We start from the raw sequence: 13,770 nt of genomic DNA, 5'->3' as shown, positions 1-13,770 counted from the left end.
TTCAAAGCAAACCTGAGAGGCGGAAGCTGGGATGCTGAAAAGTACATGAAGTCCCTTCAGGAATAAGACTGTGGATCTACTGGAAACACTGTGCCTACTTTTGCTGTAGAGCCAGAATGCAACGTCAGAGTTGGGCTTCAGAAACAAGGTGTTGGACCATAGAGGCTATAGAAGCAACGAGCAGGACCTGGTCCAGATGAAGGAACAGACAGATAGATAGATAGCAAACCTAAATAGATGAGAGGCCAGAGAGATGGATGACAGACAATCTGGGTAGGCTGTGCCAATAGCAGAAACGTGCTGAGCTGAAGCTCCAGGGACAGTGAGGAGTTCTCTGGCTGTCAGTCTTTTGGCATACACACGAGATGGTGAGATGACAGGTTGGTGGGGCCATTGCTATTGGTGTCTTGGCCACTGCATTGCCATTACAGTGCTGGTGTCTTCACCTTTATAGGCCTTTGATGAAGGAGTTGTAGCACCCTTTCCTCAGTTTGCAGTACCTACGAAGTTCTCAGGCCTGGCTTTCTTGGTATGATTTCCATATAGCCATGTTCCTACAGTTCCATTTTATTTTGATAAATGTATAGGGTGGCACCTTTCCTACTTTTACGGCTTATCAAATTGTGCTTCACGGGTGGTGCTGGAGTGATGGTGCTGTTTACATGCCCCTGGAGGTATTGAGTCACCCATGAAAGCCCTGCTTTACACCATATGGAGTGATGCAGGTTACTAAGTAGCAAATACTCCTTAGTAACTAGAGGTTTCTTGGGATGCTGGGGGGATTGTACAATCACCAGACACTGTGGTGGTTAGCATGTGTCAACAGGAGTGGGCTAAGGGATGCCCAGAGAGCCAGTAAGACATTTTTTTTTTTTACTTTCATCTGTGAGGAAATTAATAAAAGAAATTAACGTTTGAGTCAGTAGTTCGAAGAAAGAGGATCTTCCCTCATGCACTGTGGGGAGCCTACACCCATTTCATTCAGGATCTGAAGAAAACAAGAGGCAGGGGGGGGGGCACCTTATTTCTCTTTTTTTGAGCTGGGACATCCATCTCCTCCTGCCCTCAGATCTCAACACGGTGCTTCTCACTTCTTCAGATTCATCTATAGAAACCGCAGACCGCCCTGGCAGCCAGGCTTTTGTACTTGAAGCACACAGCAAGCTTTCCTGGTTCTCCCGCTTGCAGAAAGCAGGTGGCACTTGCTGGCACTTGCTGGTACTTCATAACTACATGGGCCAAAGTCTAGAATAAGCTCCTCACATATTAATATTGGTTTTATTTCTGTGGAGAGCTCTGACTCAGGCGATCTGGAAAATTGTTTGGCATTTTCTTTTAAGTTTAAAAGCAAAGCCAGATGTGGTGGCTTGTGCCTGTACAGCACTCCAGGGGCTGTGGCAGGAGGATTGTTGTGAATTCAAAGTTAGGCTTGCCTAGCTCTGAGTCTTAGGCCACTGTGAGCTACAGTATAAGACCCTGTGTCAAACTATTAAAAGAAAAAGGGAAGGGGCTAAAGGAATGGCTCAGCAGTTAAGAGCACGGGCTGCTCTTGCAGAGGACATGGATTCAGTTCCCAGCACTCCCATAGTGGCTCACAACCATCTGTAGTTCAAGTTTCAGGAGACCCGTTGCCCTTTTTGGATTATGCACATTCAAACATGCAGGGCAAATACCCATACACACAAAGGATTTAAAAAAGCATCACTTGAAAGGCAGAAGCAAACCGGTTTCTGCCATTTTTGAGGCCAGCCTGTTCTACACACAGTGAATTCCATGACAGCCAGCACTACATAGAGAGATCCTGTCTCAAAAAAGCAAAAATAAATGTATAAAGTAAAATAATAATAATAATAAAAAGGTAAAGCATATACATAAATAAAAACATACCTGCGTGGATCCAGCCAGCCCACTCTTAGGTCCCCAACACAAATGAAAGCTTGAGTCCGTGGAATAACTGTACCTGAGAGCACGTCGTAGCCACAGATAGAAACAATCCAACGGCCAACCAGTGTGTCAGTGGATAAGCCACCCACTGAGAGGGGTGTAGCCATCCACCAAGTGAAAGGAGCTGTTGACAGATGCACCAAGCAGTTACACTGAGTGAAGGAAGCCAGACAAAAGGGATGTGCTACGTCATTTGTACAAAGTTACAGAAAACGTGCTATGAGACATATTGACTAAACAAATCAGCGGGTGCTTGGAGAAGGTAAGTGGGAAGAGACAGAGGGACACAGAAGCATTTCAGGAGCCACCTTCCTGTTTGTCTTATAGTGACAACAGTTTCACAGTGCACACTTCAACCGAAGTCATCAAAGTCTACTATTTAAACGTGTGTTGTGTACATGTCTTTACGTCTCAATAAAGTGGTCTTAAAATACACAAAGTGGGCCTACGGAGAGAGCTCAGCCTGTGAGTGCTTGTCCCACAAGCATAAGGACCTGAGTTTGACTCCTAGCACCCACATAAAAACAAAACAAAACAAAAACAGGCGTGGTGGCACACACTTACAATGCTAGGAGGCAAAGACAGGAAGTCTCTGGCCAGCCAGGCTAGCTTAATTGGTAAGACCCAGATCCCAGAGAGAGACCCTGTCTCCAAAATTAAGGTAGATGGCTCCCAAGGAATGACAGTCTAGGCTGACATCTGTCATGCACCGTCACCTAATACATGAGCACATATACCCCTCTGTAGGCCCCCCAAACAGAAAAGAATTCATAAAGTAGGGAGGCAACTGACAAACAATTCATCTTTAAAATGGCTATCGGTTCACAGCACAGACAACTGACAAACAATTCATCTTTAAAGCAGCTCTCGGTTCCCGGCTGTTGGAATGGCTCAGTGGGTAAGGGAGCTTGCTGCCGAGCTGGCAAGCTGAGTTCGATCCGCAGGATGTGGTAGGAGGAGAGAAGCAACTCCCATAAGTTGTTCACATGTGCCCCAGCCCTTGCATACACAAACACGCATGTACAAACACTCACGCGTGCACACATGCACACAAATGGGCTGGAGGAATGGCTGAGCAGGTAAGAGCACTTAACTGTTCTCTTGCAGAGGACAGGGGTGCGACTCCCAGCACCCACAGAGCCTGCTCACAACCGCTTGTAACTCCAGTTCCAGAAGATCCCAGTGTTCTCTTCTGGCCTGTAAGGGCACCTGCATGTGTTCAGTGCTCACACAGACAAGCAGGTGTACACACATACACATAAATAAAAATAAAAAAAAATCTTTGTTAAAATCGAAATGTTAGCCCGCTGGTGACGACCCAAAAGGACAACTGAGGAAGGCCTCAAAGGACTAACTGGCTGTGGGACAGATGAGCGCTGGAATCTTCCCATGTCTTTGGGAGTAGTCTGAGGTGATCCTGATAGCAGAACTAACACAGTGAACTGAATTTGTTTTCCCGCCACGTGGTCATCCTAATCTTGCTCCTCTGAGCATCTTTGATGTGGGCACTCCACAGTGATTCAGAATAGTTCATTGGTCGAGCTTCAGATGTGTGACTTTCCCTCAGATAAGTGGATAACCAGGCATAAAGAACACGGTCCTCAAGCAACGCCTTCAGAGGCCTTCTTGCTTCGTGCACCGAGATTGGGTTCTGTAAAGGCTGGTGCGGAAGGCAAGGGGAGCGTTTATCCAGGGGTTGTGAGGGAAGGAAAAAATGGTTACAGTTTTTCAAAAGCGTTTGTCCTGCCTCATGAGAAGGCCTGCTGTGCAGTTTTAGGGAAGAAAGTCTATCTAAACACAGTTCATTTAATTAACTTTTCTTAGGGCTGGCTGCATCGTGCTTCCTCTTCTGAAGCTGTTGGGTCTTTCTACCACATCAGCTGCAAGATGCCTCACTGCCTCCCCCACACCCTTCAACCAGCTCTGGACTCCCTGGGGCCACCTTCGCAAAAACATGTACTTCTTACATAATGGAAAAAACTTTTTCTAACCGCTTCTAACTACGTGGAGAAAAACGCACTCTCCCACGTCCGCCTTGCCGACCTGCCAGCCCTGATCTGTTTCATTATAACTGAGTGGCCAGGCGGTCCCAGCCTCTCTCTGCCTTTAAGACCCGCCTGTCTGGTAACACCCCCTACTCTCATGTCTACCTGGGACCTGGGTGTGGGTGGTGTGACAAGTTGGGGCAAAAGAGTGTGATCTCTGTGTAAGGAGGCCCGGGGCCTGCGACTGAGCAAACAGTTGGAGTTAGGGGCAGTGGTTCCCATAGGTTCACGCAGAGATGAAGAGAGAGGATGTGGCCTCCACATTGCCCATGCTCCCCGGTCTCTTCGGGTTGTTCAAGGTACTGGATACTTCATATCTCCAGGTTCCTCAGAACTTTGCCTTGTGCTCAGATTTTCACTGAGACTGAACAGCCTGTGTTGTGCAGCAGAAACAGATCCAGACACAGGTCAGGAGAAATTTGGGTACAAGTTTGAGTGGGCTCTTATCAATCTGTCCCCCAACCCCTGCTGTATTTTCATGACTGGGCACGTGCAGAGCTTGGAGCAGGCGTAGCAAGACACTTCCACATTATATCACTCACAACCCCTTGCTTTTTCCCCATTAACTTCCTGCCTGAATCTCCAGTGAGCCGATCTGTAGTCATGCTGACTTTTCCCGTAGGTAGTATGAATGCCACTTGATCATCAGTCAATAATGTTTTCAAAAGCTCCTGAGCTCAACAAGAAAAAAAAAAAATTAACAATTGAGAGCCCAGCATTTCATCTTACAACCTGAAGGATGAAGATGGCACCAGAATCAACCTGGCCAAACTTGAATGACAAGAGCCAGTCACAGACTTGGACACAGGTGTGTGGAGACAAGACAGTTAGATTTATTTCCTCTTTTCTAATTTGAGAGGTTTCATGTTGAAGAAAATCAGTATGCTGGGGTTGCAGGAGGTATAAACACAGTCACCATGAAGCTGAGCTGTGTGCTCATGGCATGGGCTCTTCATGTTTGTCCTGCTATGCTCCTGGCAACCCACATGGTACCGGGTAAGTAAAAGGTTTGAATGTTGGTGTGGAAATGAGATACACCTAAAATTGAGGGAGGGGGTGAATCTCAAATGTAAAAAACTGGGGCAGACCTTGACTTTGCAAAGAACCACTGTTCAAGTGGGACAAGGACAGAAGGAAGACAAGTCTGGTGTCCAGGACTGAATGGCTCTTTCTAAATATAAAAATTCAGATATTTTCCATCCTAAAAGTCCCTTCTGACTATGAAGTTGCCTTTGCCAACTGCAAATCTTATCTCTTATTTTTCTCATACAACTTTCTTGGAAGAGTGGCGTGGGCTTGCTATCTCTAACTTCCGTCTCACTCACCCCTCAGTGCTTGCAGCATGGGGTATAGTGGTTTACGTGGGGTGCAGTGACCTCTGTACCGACCAGGTCATCATACACTTTCTGATGCTTGTCCTGGTGGCTTTCTTTGTTGCATCCAGGCCTATTGGCTGCTTATTCTCTCCTGCAGCCTCTATTTCCCTGACTCTGTCCATTTTCTCTGTGTACGGCTTGTATGTCTTTTGGTCCTTTTGTAGCTTTTCTTTGCCTCCTGTAAATTCTAGCGTCCTCTATAGTTAAGTCTTCATCCTTTTACTCTTCTTTCTTTTCACAGTCTCCTAATGAGACTGTATGGATGCATCTGTACGATTTTTCTGCAACAGTTGTATTTTAGAGCTCCAAGGCATATTTCCAACTCTAATCATGCTTTTGACTTTCACATTCGAATATTGAGCTTTACACAAGACATTTTGATGTATGTGTGCCACTGGTACCACTATAACATGACCAGAGGTATCTGTCCTTCAGATCCTCACTTCTTTTAATTCACATTTTAACTCTATCTGATTTCAGTTCACTGCAGTGGCACTCACTTGGACCTCGGCTAGAAGCATTCTGAACTCTTCCTTCGTCTTTGTCTGAATCATGAACTTTGGCAATTTTTACCTCCTAAATTGCTTTCACAACCAGTTCCTTCCATGAACCACTACAAATGCTTTCTTAGGACAAGCCTTTATCACATGTGACTGAGCGGTGCAATGACTTCCTTACTGACCTTGTCTCATAGAAATGCATTCTCTCTGTATCCAGAGGGACTTCTAAACCTCAAGCTCAAGTCATGACAAATGAAACTTCAAACCTGGTACCTACTAAATCTCTCAGCCTCTCCTTCACCGCCCTCAAAGCCTTCCCACTCCTGCTCCCACAAACTCTCCATCAGCCCACATTTCCCATCACAGCCCAAACTCTTACCTGCCTCCAAGGTTTTGCTTCTATTTTTAGCTTCACCTGAAAAGAACTCTACCATGGCTTCCTGGTCCCCTTCCCTTTTACAAACATTTGGGTATCCTTAGAGACTCCATCTTGATAGCACCGTCCTCAAGAAGCCAGTGGCTTCCTGTTACACCTCATTCTCACAGCTTCCATCCACACATTGCAATCATCCTTTCACACTCTGTCTTCCACTAAACCAAGTGCTATTTGTGAGGGGACCAGGGTTTTTGGTTTTGTAGCAAGAACTGTGGTCTTGGGATCATCTGACTTTAAGCGCCTCTCTTAGTTACTAGTTCTGTATCACTTTGAAAAGGTTGCTTTCAGTTGAACATAGAAGCATGTCCCTGTAATCTCAGGACTAGGGAGCCTGAGGCATGAAGGTTGCCTCAAGTTCAAAGTCATCCCAAGTTACATTTCAAGTACCAGACCACCCAGGTATAGGTTACGAAATCCTGTTTTTTAAAAAAATTACGTTTAATATATCCAAATTTGCTTTTCTATGTTGTGAAAAAGAGAATGATCATGCCTCGCATAGAACTACTTAAGGTTTATTGAGTAGGCCACGAAGGCTTTAAATTTTCTTTAATTAATTAGTTAACTTTATGTAGGACTGTCTTTGCTTGCATACCTGTGTATGCCTGGTGCCTGCAGAGGTCAGAAGAGGGTATCAGGTTCCCTGCACCTGGAGTTATGGATGGTTATGAGCTACCATGTGGATGCCGGGAATTAAACTTGAGTCCTTTGCAAGTGTTTTTAACAACTGAGCCAGCTCTCCAAAAACAACAGCAGGCTGAGTATGGTCGTATGACAGTGAAGGAACTGAAAAGAGGTAGCATAAGAGAGAAAAGGGCTGAGAGGAGCAAAAGAAAAGACTGAAACAACGAGAAGTGGGAAGTAGACTTGATAGAGAAGTTGACAAGAAAAAAAAGAGTCCTGGGCCATTGGCCATGGATAAGAACAAAGGTGCCTGGGACAGGAAAGAATGCAGCGGGCAGAAGAGCACGTATGAATATGAATCTGGAAGAGAGGAGAGGGGCTAAGGGGAGGCAAGGAGCAGTTAGAACTGGGAGAAATGACATTTACCTACTTGGGTCAGTCATGGACCTAGGAGACAGAATGTGGATATATGGGGAGAGCTTGCTAAGTTTCAACTTGGAGGCAAAGAATTGTTCCACGGCTACCAACCAGTGCAGACTGACCGTAAAGGGTCGCTGGGAGAAGAGGAAGAAAGAGCTTTGCCATTGCTAGGGCAAGTTCAAGGGCAGGGGGCATCAAAGCAGGAGACAGCTGAAAAACCAAGACTTGGCTAGGCAATGGTGGCACACGCCTTTAATCCCAGCACTCCAGAGGAAGGCAGATCTGAGTGTTCAAGGCCAGCCTGGTCTACAGCCAGGGCTACACACTGAAACCCTGTCTCCAAAAATCAAGAAAAGGAAAAAGAAAAAAGAGAAAAAGGAAGACTTGAAAGGGAAGCAAGGAGGGAGGAGAGGCAACAGCTACTCTTTCAGTAGACAACATAGTTTATGCTAAAGAGCCAAGTAAGTTTTGGGAAAGTGAGAGCGGGGGTCGGATGTTGTCAAGGAAGGTCAGGGGACTGAAGTAGACTATGTTTGGGGAACGAAGTAAAACAAACCCTGATTTGAACTTACACCTGACATTCTTGCTCCGTTATTGACTCTCATGTTGGTGCCGTTGCTAGGAACCAGTCCCAGGGCCTCTTGCAGGCTAAGCAAATGTTCTACCTCCAGGCTTGCCCGCCCACCTGCTTCCCTTCTTAATGTACTTGTGTGTGTGTGTGTGTAGGTGCAGATGTACCCGTGTGCCTGTGTTAGTGTAGGTCAGAGAACAACCCCACGGGTCACATTCCTTAAGTCTTATCTACTTTTTTATTTTATTTTACTGAGACAAGGTCTTTCATTGGCCTGGGCCTCACCGAGTAGTCTAGGCTAGCTGTCCAGCAGGGATCCCCCTGGGGATCTTGCCTGTCTTTGCCTCCCAACCTCTTGGGATTACAAGGCTACGTTTGCTCCTCCTATGTGCATGCTAAGCAGCTTTCCAGCTGCACTCTCTCTCCCAGCAAACCCCCAAGTCTTTCTTTAAGCACTTTATAATTCAATTTTGTAGAACTTTTTTCTTTAAAATGTATAGGATCGAAAACCGGGCATTGTGACTTACACCTGTGGCTGAGGCAGGAGAATTATTGCAAGTTCAAGGTCAGCCTGGTCTATGGAGTGAGTTCCAGGCTGACCTGGATGGCAGAATGTGTCCTTGCTCATAGAACATCAACAACAACAAAAATGATGGTGAATGATGGTGAAGTCACGACTATGAAAGGCTTGTGAAGATTAACTAGTGCGTGGATGTGCCAGCAGTGTGTGATACACAGTGGGGGCTAGAGTCTGACATTCATCTTTCCCTCCTCTCCACCACCTGCCTGCTGTGCTGTCATGGCGGTCACTGTCCTTTGGTTTACTGAACCAACAGCTGGATGTCATGCTGGTGAGTTTATTACTGTTCCTACTTCCTTCCCCTCCCTCTTCCATAACCCATAGTCCTTTCACTGAGAGGCCTAAACACCAGTAAACCAAGCTCAAGGCCATCCCACCAAAGACCCATCTGCATCTCTTAGAGAGATTTGATGTCTTCCTGTTCTCTCCTGACAAGAGGATTCCCTAAGGCAGAAGAGGAGCCTATCTGGAGGGCCATTTCTATCCTCTTTCTCTCTAAGTTGCAGTATCATTTTTTGGTTCTCCCTGGGCCGTCCCTCTTCAGCTGTCAGTTCGGAGACTCTGAAGTGTGAAGGACCAGTCAGCACTGAACAGAGCAGTTGCCACACTCATGATGATGATGATGATGATGATGATGATGATGATGATGATGGCGATATGACCCATTCCGGAGAAGCTGGCTTCCAGTTCAAGGGCTACGCATTCAGTAAACCCTTCCATCTCATCGTTTCCTATGGTGAGGCCCCAGGAAGGTCTGACCAGTGTCTCCAATCACTCCTGATAGCCCTCGGCCTACCCAGGAAACTGGCACAGGCATTAGTTCCCCATCCTCAGCTTCCAGGACACAATGTCCTCAGCCCCAGGCCCTAGAGTTATTCTCTCAACACTGGGCCAATCACAAAGGCACTGAACAGGGTGAGGACATGTGGTGAGCAACCCTTAACTCGAAGTTCACTCTCTAAGCAAAAATTGTCCCCCAGCTACCAGGATACTTTTGGAATAGAAGGCAAGAGTGGAGGGGAGGGAGGCAGAGAATAAAAAAAAGGCTTTGCCGTTGTTATGTGAGTTCAAAGGGACAGAGAGCATAAATATGGGCCAGGAAGAGTTTAAAGTGACCTGGGAAGTTTAGGGTTCTGTTGTGGGCATTGCTTGGGACCTCCTAAGCGAGGTGGATGATACTCAGCAATTCCTCTGGCCCACAGATTGGCTGGTCCTCCAAGGTCCATCTTCAATATTTGAAGGGGACCCACTGGTTCTTCACTGTCGTGCCTGGCAAGACTGGCCACTGACTCAGGTCATCTTCTACCGAGAGGGCTCAGCCCTGGGCCCTCCTGGACCTAAAAGAGAATTCTCTATTGCCGTGGTGCAAAAGTCAGACAGCGGGCGCTACCACTGCAGCGGCATCTTCAGAAGCCCTGGTCCTGGCAGCCGAGAGATCGCATCCCCCGTGGCTATCACAGTCCAAGGTAAGAGCCTGAGGGGGTGTTGCTGTGGTAGATTTGGGTTAGAAGGAACAGGGAGACCAGAATCATGTAGATCTACACTTGCTGAGGTTCACAGATCCAGAGCCTGGATTCTTGTCATATTCGCTCATCTATGGATCTTCTCTAGTCCCTGCCTAGAAGGGAAGGATATAGGAAGAGATGCAAGAAGGGGAGAAGGGAGGTGAGAGGGAAGGAGGAGGAAGGAAAGAAATAAATAGGAAGGGAAGAAGAAGAGGAGGAGAGAACTTGAATAGTTCATTTGGGACTTTCTTTAAAAGAATCCATACCTAAGGGAACCAGAGGGAAAGACGGGTGGAGGAGGCTATTCGTCTGCTTCAGATGGTTGACTCTTCTTCCCTGCTTGTCTTTCCCCTAGAGTTGTTCCCAGACCCCATTCTCAAAGCCTTACCTTCTAGTGAGCCCCAAGAGGGAGACACAGTGACCCTGAGCTGTCATACGAAGCTGTCCCTGCAGAGGTCAGCTCTCCGCCTCCTCTTCTCCTTCTACAAGGATGGAAAGTCATTGAGTATCAGAGGAATCTCTTCAGAACTCCAGATCCCCAAAGCTTCAGGAGAGCACTCTGGCTCCTACTGGTGCGAAGCAGCCACCGAGGACAGACAAATTTGGAAGCAGAGCACACAGCTGGAAATCCGGGTACAGGGTGAGTTTGTCGGTGGGGTGTGTAGAAAACAAGACTGGGTTTGTCATCCAAACTCCAGGGAAAGGTAATGAAGAGGAGATGCAGGAGAGTCAGGGCAATAATCCAAAGTCCTTGATGGTGGAAAAGAGCACAGAAAGAGAATGTCACCCTTAGATCATGGAACATACCAAACCAAGACCTGAGCTGGCCCCTCATGTATGCCCTGATAAAATACAGGATTCCTATGTAATCTGAACATTTAGGGAAACATCATACCTAGAATTTGGATAATGTCTAGAAAGGGCCAGCCAGAACTGCACAATGACACCTCATCTCCAGCAAGCAAACAAACAACCTCTAGAAAAGAGTAGAACGTATGTCAGATTCTAGAAGTTACCATCAGGAAAGCTGTATTTGACTTGACACACCCCTAGAAGGAGTTGCCTCTGCTGATAAGAATCCTTGAAGACATGTCATATGAAAATAATGGGGGAGAATAGTGAAAATCATACTGAAGAAACGGTGCCTAGAGTGATCTATGCAGAGGAAGGCTGAAACAAAGATGAGCAACTAGACTAATGTCATGTGCAAGAAAAGGCTGATCCCAGAGAAATTAAATTCTGTCTTGAACAAGAACAATTGGGCTGTCTAATGATGAGGATTCCTCACTAAATTTTCTCAAGCAGAGATAGTCAAGCTTTAAGACTAAAATTTGCATTAGAATGGAAATAAGAGTCCCCAAGCCCTGGCTGCCAGTGAGTACCACAGCCACTTTCAGAAAAGAAAAGAGATTGACTCCATTACCAAACTCACATCTTGTTGAGTTCAATACCAAACTAAGTGTGGCCAATTGTCTTAGGGTTTTCTATTGCTGTGAAATGACATCATGACCACGGCAACTCTTATAAAGGAAAATATTTAATTGGGGCTGGCTTACAGTTTGGGGTTTAGTCTGTTATGGTCATGGCAGGAAGCGTGGTGGTGTACATGGCAGACTTGATGCTGGAGAAGGAGCTGAGAGATTGACAACTAAATCAGCAGGCAGCAGGAAGAGGCTTGAGCTCCTGAGACCTCAAAGCCCATCCCTACCGTGACACACTTCCTCCAGCAAGGCCACACTTACTCCAACAAGGCTACACCTCCTACTAGTGCCAATCCCCGGGGCCTATGGGAGCCATTTTACTCAAACCACCACACCAAGGCACACAAGAGTGGAGAAAGGTTTGCTCTAGGTGTTAGGCAAGAAGAGTACAGGAGTTATTTCCAAAGCAAGACCCTCCCTCCTCAAACAAACAAACAAACAAACAAACAAACAAACAAAAGCCTGGGAGGTTTATTCAACTTATGCATATTTACCCAAGTAAGGGTTGGTCCATTCTTAAACATGCTCAGTTAAGCAGTGCATTCTGAGCTTGCTCATTTTAAACTCGTGAGTTAAAAAACGGTAGACACACTTGGGGGCATGCAGAGCTAAAAACAGAGCGCATGCTTGAAACATTAAAGTGATAGGCAGGAATACCTCTGGTCACACTGAATTTGCATTCTGAAGTTTTAGCTGAAATAAAATAAAGAATGCTTTGAAGACACATTCATATAGGAGTTTGACCTGAAGGTCTCTGCCTTACAGTGTAAGGGCAGGGCCAGATTCTGGCATCAAACACACACACACACACACACACATTTAAGACAAGATTTTATTTTGTATCCTTGGCTGACCTACAGCTCACTTGGCTGACCAGGCTTGTTTTGAACTTGCAATGCTCCTTCTACTTTAGCTTCCTGAGTACTGAGAATATAAGTCTGGATCACCATGACCATCCATTTTTGATTTGCATGTGCTTCCTGCCCATCATTCAGGTCCCTTAAATTCTGCTGCTTCCTCCATCTTGAATCCAGCTCTTCAGAAACCAACTGTTTCAGAAACTCCTCCTCCGGAGCCTCCTGGTCCTCTGCCTTCACCACTTGCCTCTTCTGCTGAGCACCCAGAATTCTCCTCCTCAGACCCTCACCTACAGCACCAAATACAACTTCTTCTCAAACAAATGCAAGACATAAGAGTTCTCCTTGGTCATCTGGTCATGGAGCTGAGGGACTTGTCTGTCTACCTGAAGCCTGGTATCACAAAGGTTGCTGACAAATGAAAACAAGCTATTCATCTGTGATATGCTCCACCATCGCAGTAATCCCAGCTCTTTCGGTACTGCACATACGCAGGAATAGTTTTGCAAGATGTCTTGATACTTCTTTAGAATAGCAGAACTGATTGAGTGTAAATAAATGGATGCAGGTGATACCCAAAGTTTGTCTATAACTGTATGTTTTATTTTACCATGACAAGGTCATTCTGCATTCTAGACCAGAAATTTATTTCTATTGACCACAACTGAATTGAAAGAAAAGCAATGGAGGTGGATTTAATACTGCAGTATCAACTGGGGTCAATTTCTCTTCCCTATATTCCCACAGGAAACATTTCGGGAATGTCCCCTAGACATTTTGGGTTTGACACAGGATGGGAAGGATGTATAGGCTGCCAGAATTTAATAAGTTAAGTCATTCATAAGCCAAGGATGCTGCTAACCATCCTATAATGCAAAGGACAGCACTTTTCCCCAATAAAAAATTTCCTGTCCCCAATTTTTATTAATGCTAAACTTATGAAATATGGGGCTAGTAAAAGTCAGGTGTTAAGCGAGACTTCATATCTTTTAATTACTTTCCTTCAACAACTATTAATTGCATGCTAGTGTTTAATTAGTCTGGTGGCTTAAATTTTATATGCCACCTCCTCCAAATACCTATTCTGAAATTTTAATTTTTTATGTATATGTACATACTATATGTGTGCAGGTGCGGAGGCGGAAGAAGGTTGGATCCCCTGGAGCTCTAAGTGCTAGGCAGTTCTGAGCCCCTCGGTATGTGTTCTGGAAGAATAGCAAGCACCAGAGCTCCTGAGCTATCTCTCAGCACCACCACCACCACCACCTATGCTGAAATATTAATCCCTAAAGTAATGGCATGAGTGGTGTTGCAGGATATTTGATCCCACTGTGAACCCCAAAAATGTGAACTATAAAACCCTGTTTCTTGCTTGGTGTGGTTGAACCCTATCACACACCTTTAATCCAAGAACTTTCTGCTTATTGTAAATAG

The 13,770-nt window shown here is 45.8% G+C and overlaps 1 protein-coding gene across 5 annotated transcripts; it reads left to right on the top strand.

The window, feature by feature from the left end:
* The first annotated feature begins 4,842 nt into the window (after positions 1-4,842).
* On the top strand, positions 4,843-12,916 carry Fcrla (Fc receptor like A). 5 transcript variants are annotated; one of them, XM_060364657.1, is made up of 6 exons: positions 4,843-4,985; positions 8,750-8,764; positions 9,038-9,229; positions 9,696-9,959; positions 10,354-10,638; positions 12,514-12,916. In XM_060364657.1, exons 1-6 carry the CDS (start codon positions 4,907-4,909, stop codon positions 12,756-12,758), a joined length of 1,080 nt encoding a protein of 359 aa, XP_060220640.1. In that variant the 5' UTR covers positions 4,843-4,906; the 3' UTR covers positions 12,759-12,916. The 5 variants fall into 5 exon arrangements, with proteins under 5 accessions (XP_060220640.1, XP_021502810.2, XP_060220638.1 ...); XM_021647135.2 differs by having other exon boundaries at positions 4,844-4,985; positions 12,475-12,916; XM_060364655.1 differs by having other exon boundaries at positions 4,851-4,985; positions 8,994-9,229.
* The last annotated feature ends 854 nt before the right edge of the window (positions 12,917-13,770 follow it).

The sequence above is a fragment of the Meriones unguiculatus genome, chromosome 11 (assembly GCF_030254825.1).
Source record: "Meriones unguiculatus strain TT.TT164.6M chromosome 11, Bangor_MerUng_6.1, whole genome shotgun sequence".
NCBI lineage: Eukaryota > Metazoa > Chordata > Mammalia > Rodentia > Muridae > Meriones > Meriones unguiculatus.
Note: the sequence above shows the minus strand (reverse complement) of the source record. Positions and strands in the feature narration are given on the sequence as shown.

Excerpts from the sequence above, each read along its gene's own strand:
- Fcrla (XM_060364654.1), top strand. The coding sequence starts at position 4,933 with ATGGGCTCTTCATGTTTGTCCTGCTATGCTCCTGGCAACCCACATGGT. Across the intron at positions 9,960-10,353 it reads CGTGGCTATCACAGTCCAAG|AGTTGTTCCCAGACCCCATT; the intron begins GTAAGAGCCTGA and ends TCTTTCCCCTAG. Across the intron at positions 10,639-12,474 it reads GCTGGAAATCCGGGTACAGG|GTCCCTTAAATTCTGCTGCT; the intron begins GTGAGTTTGTCG and ends CCCATCATTCAG.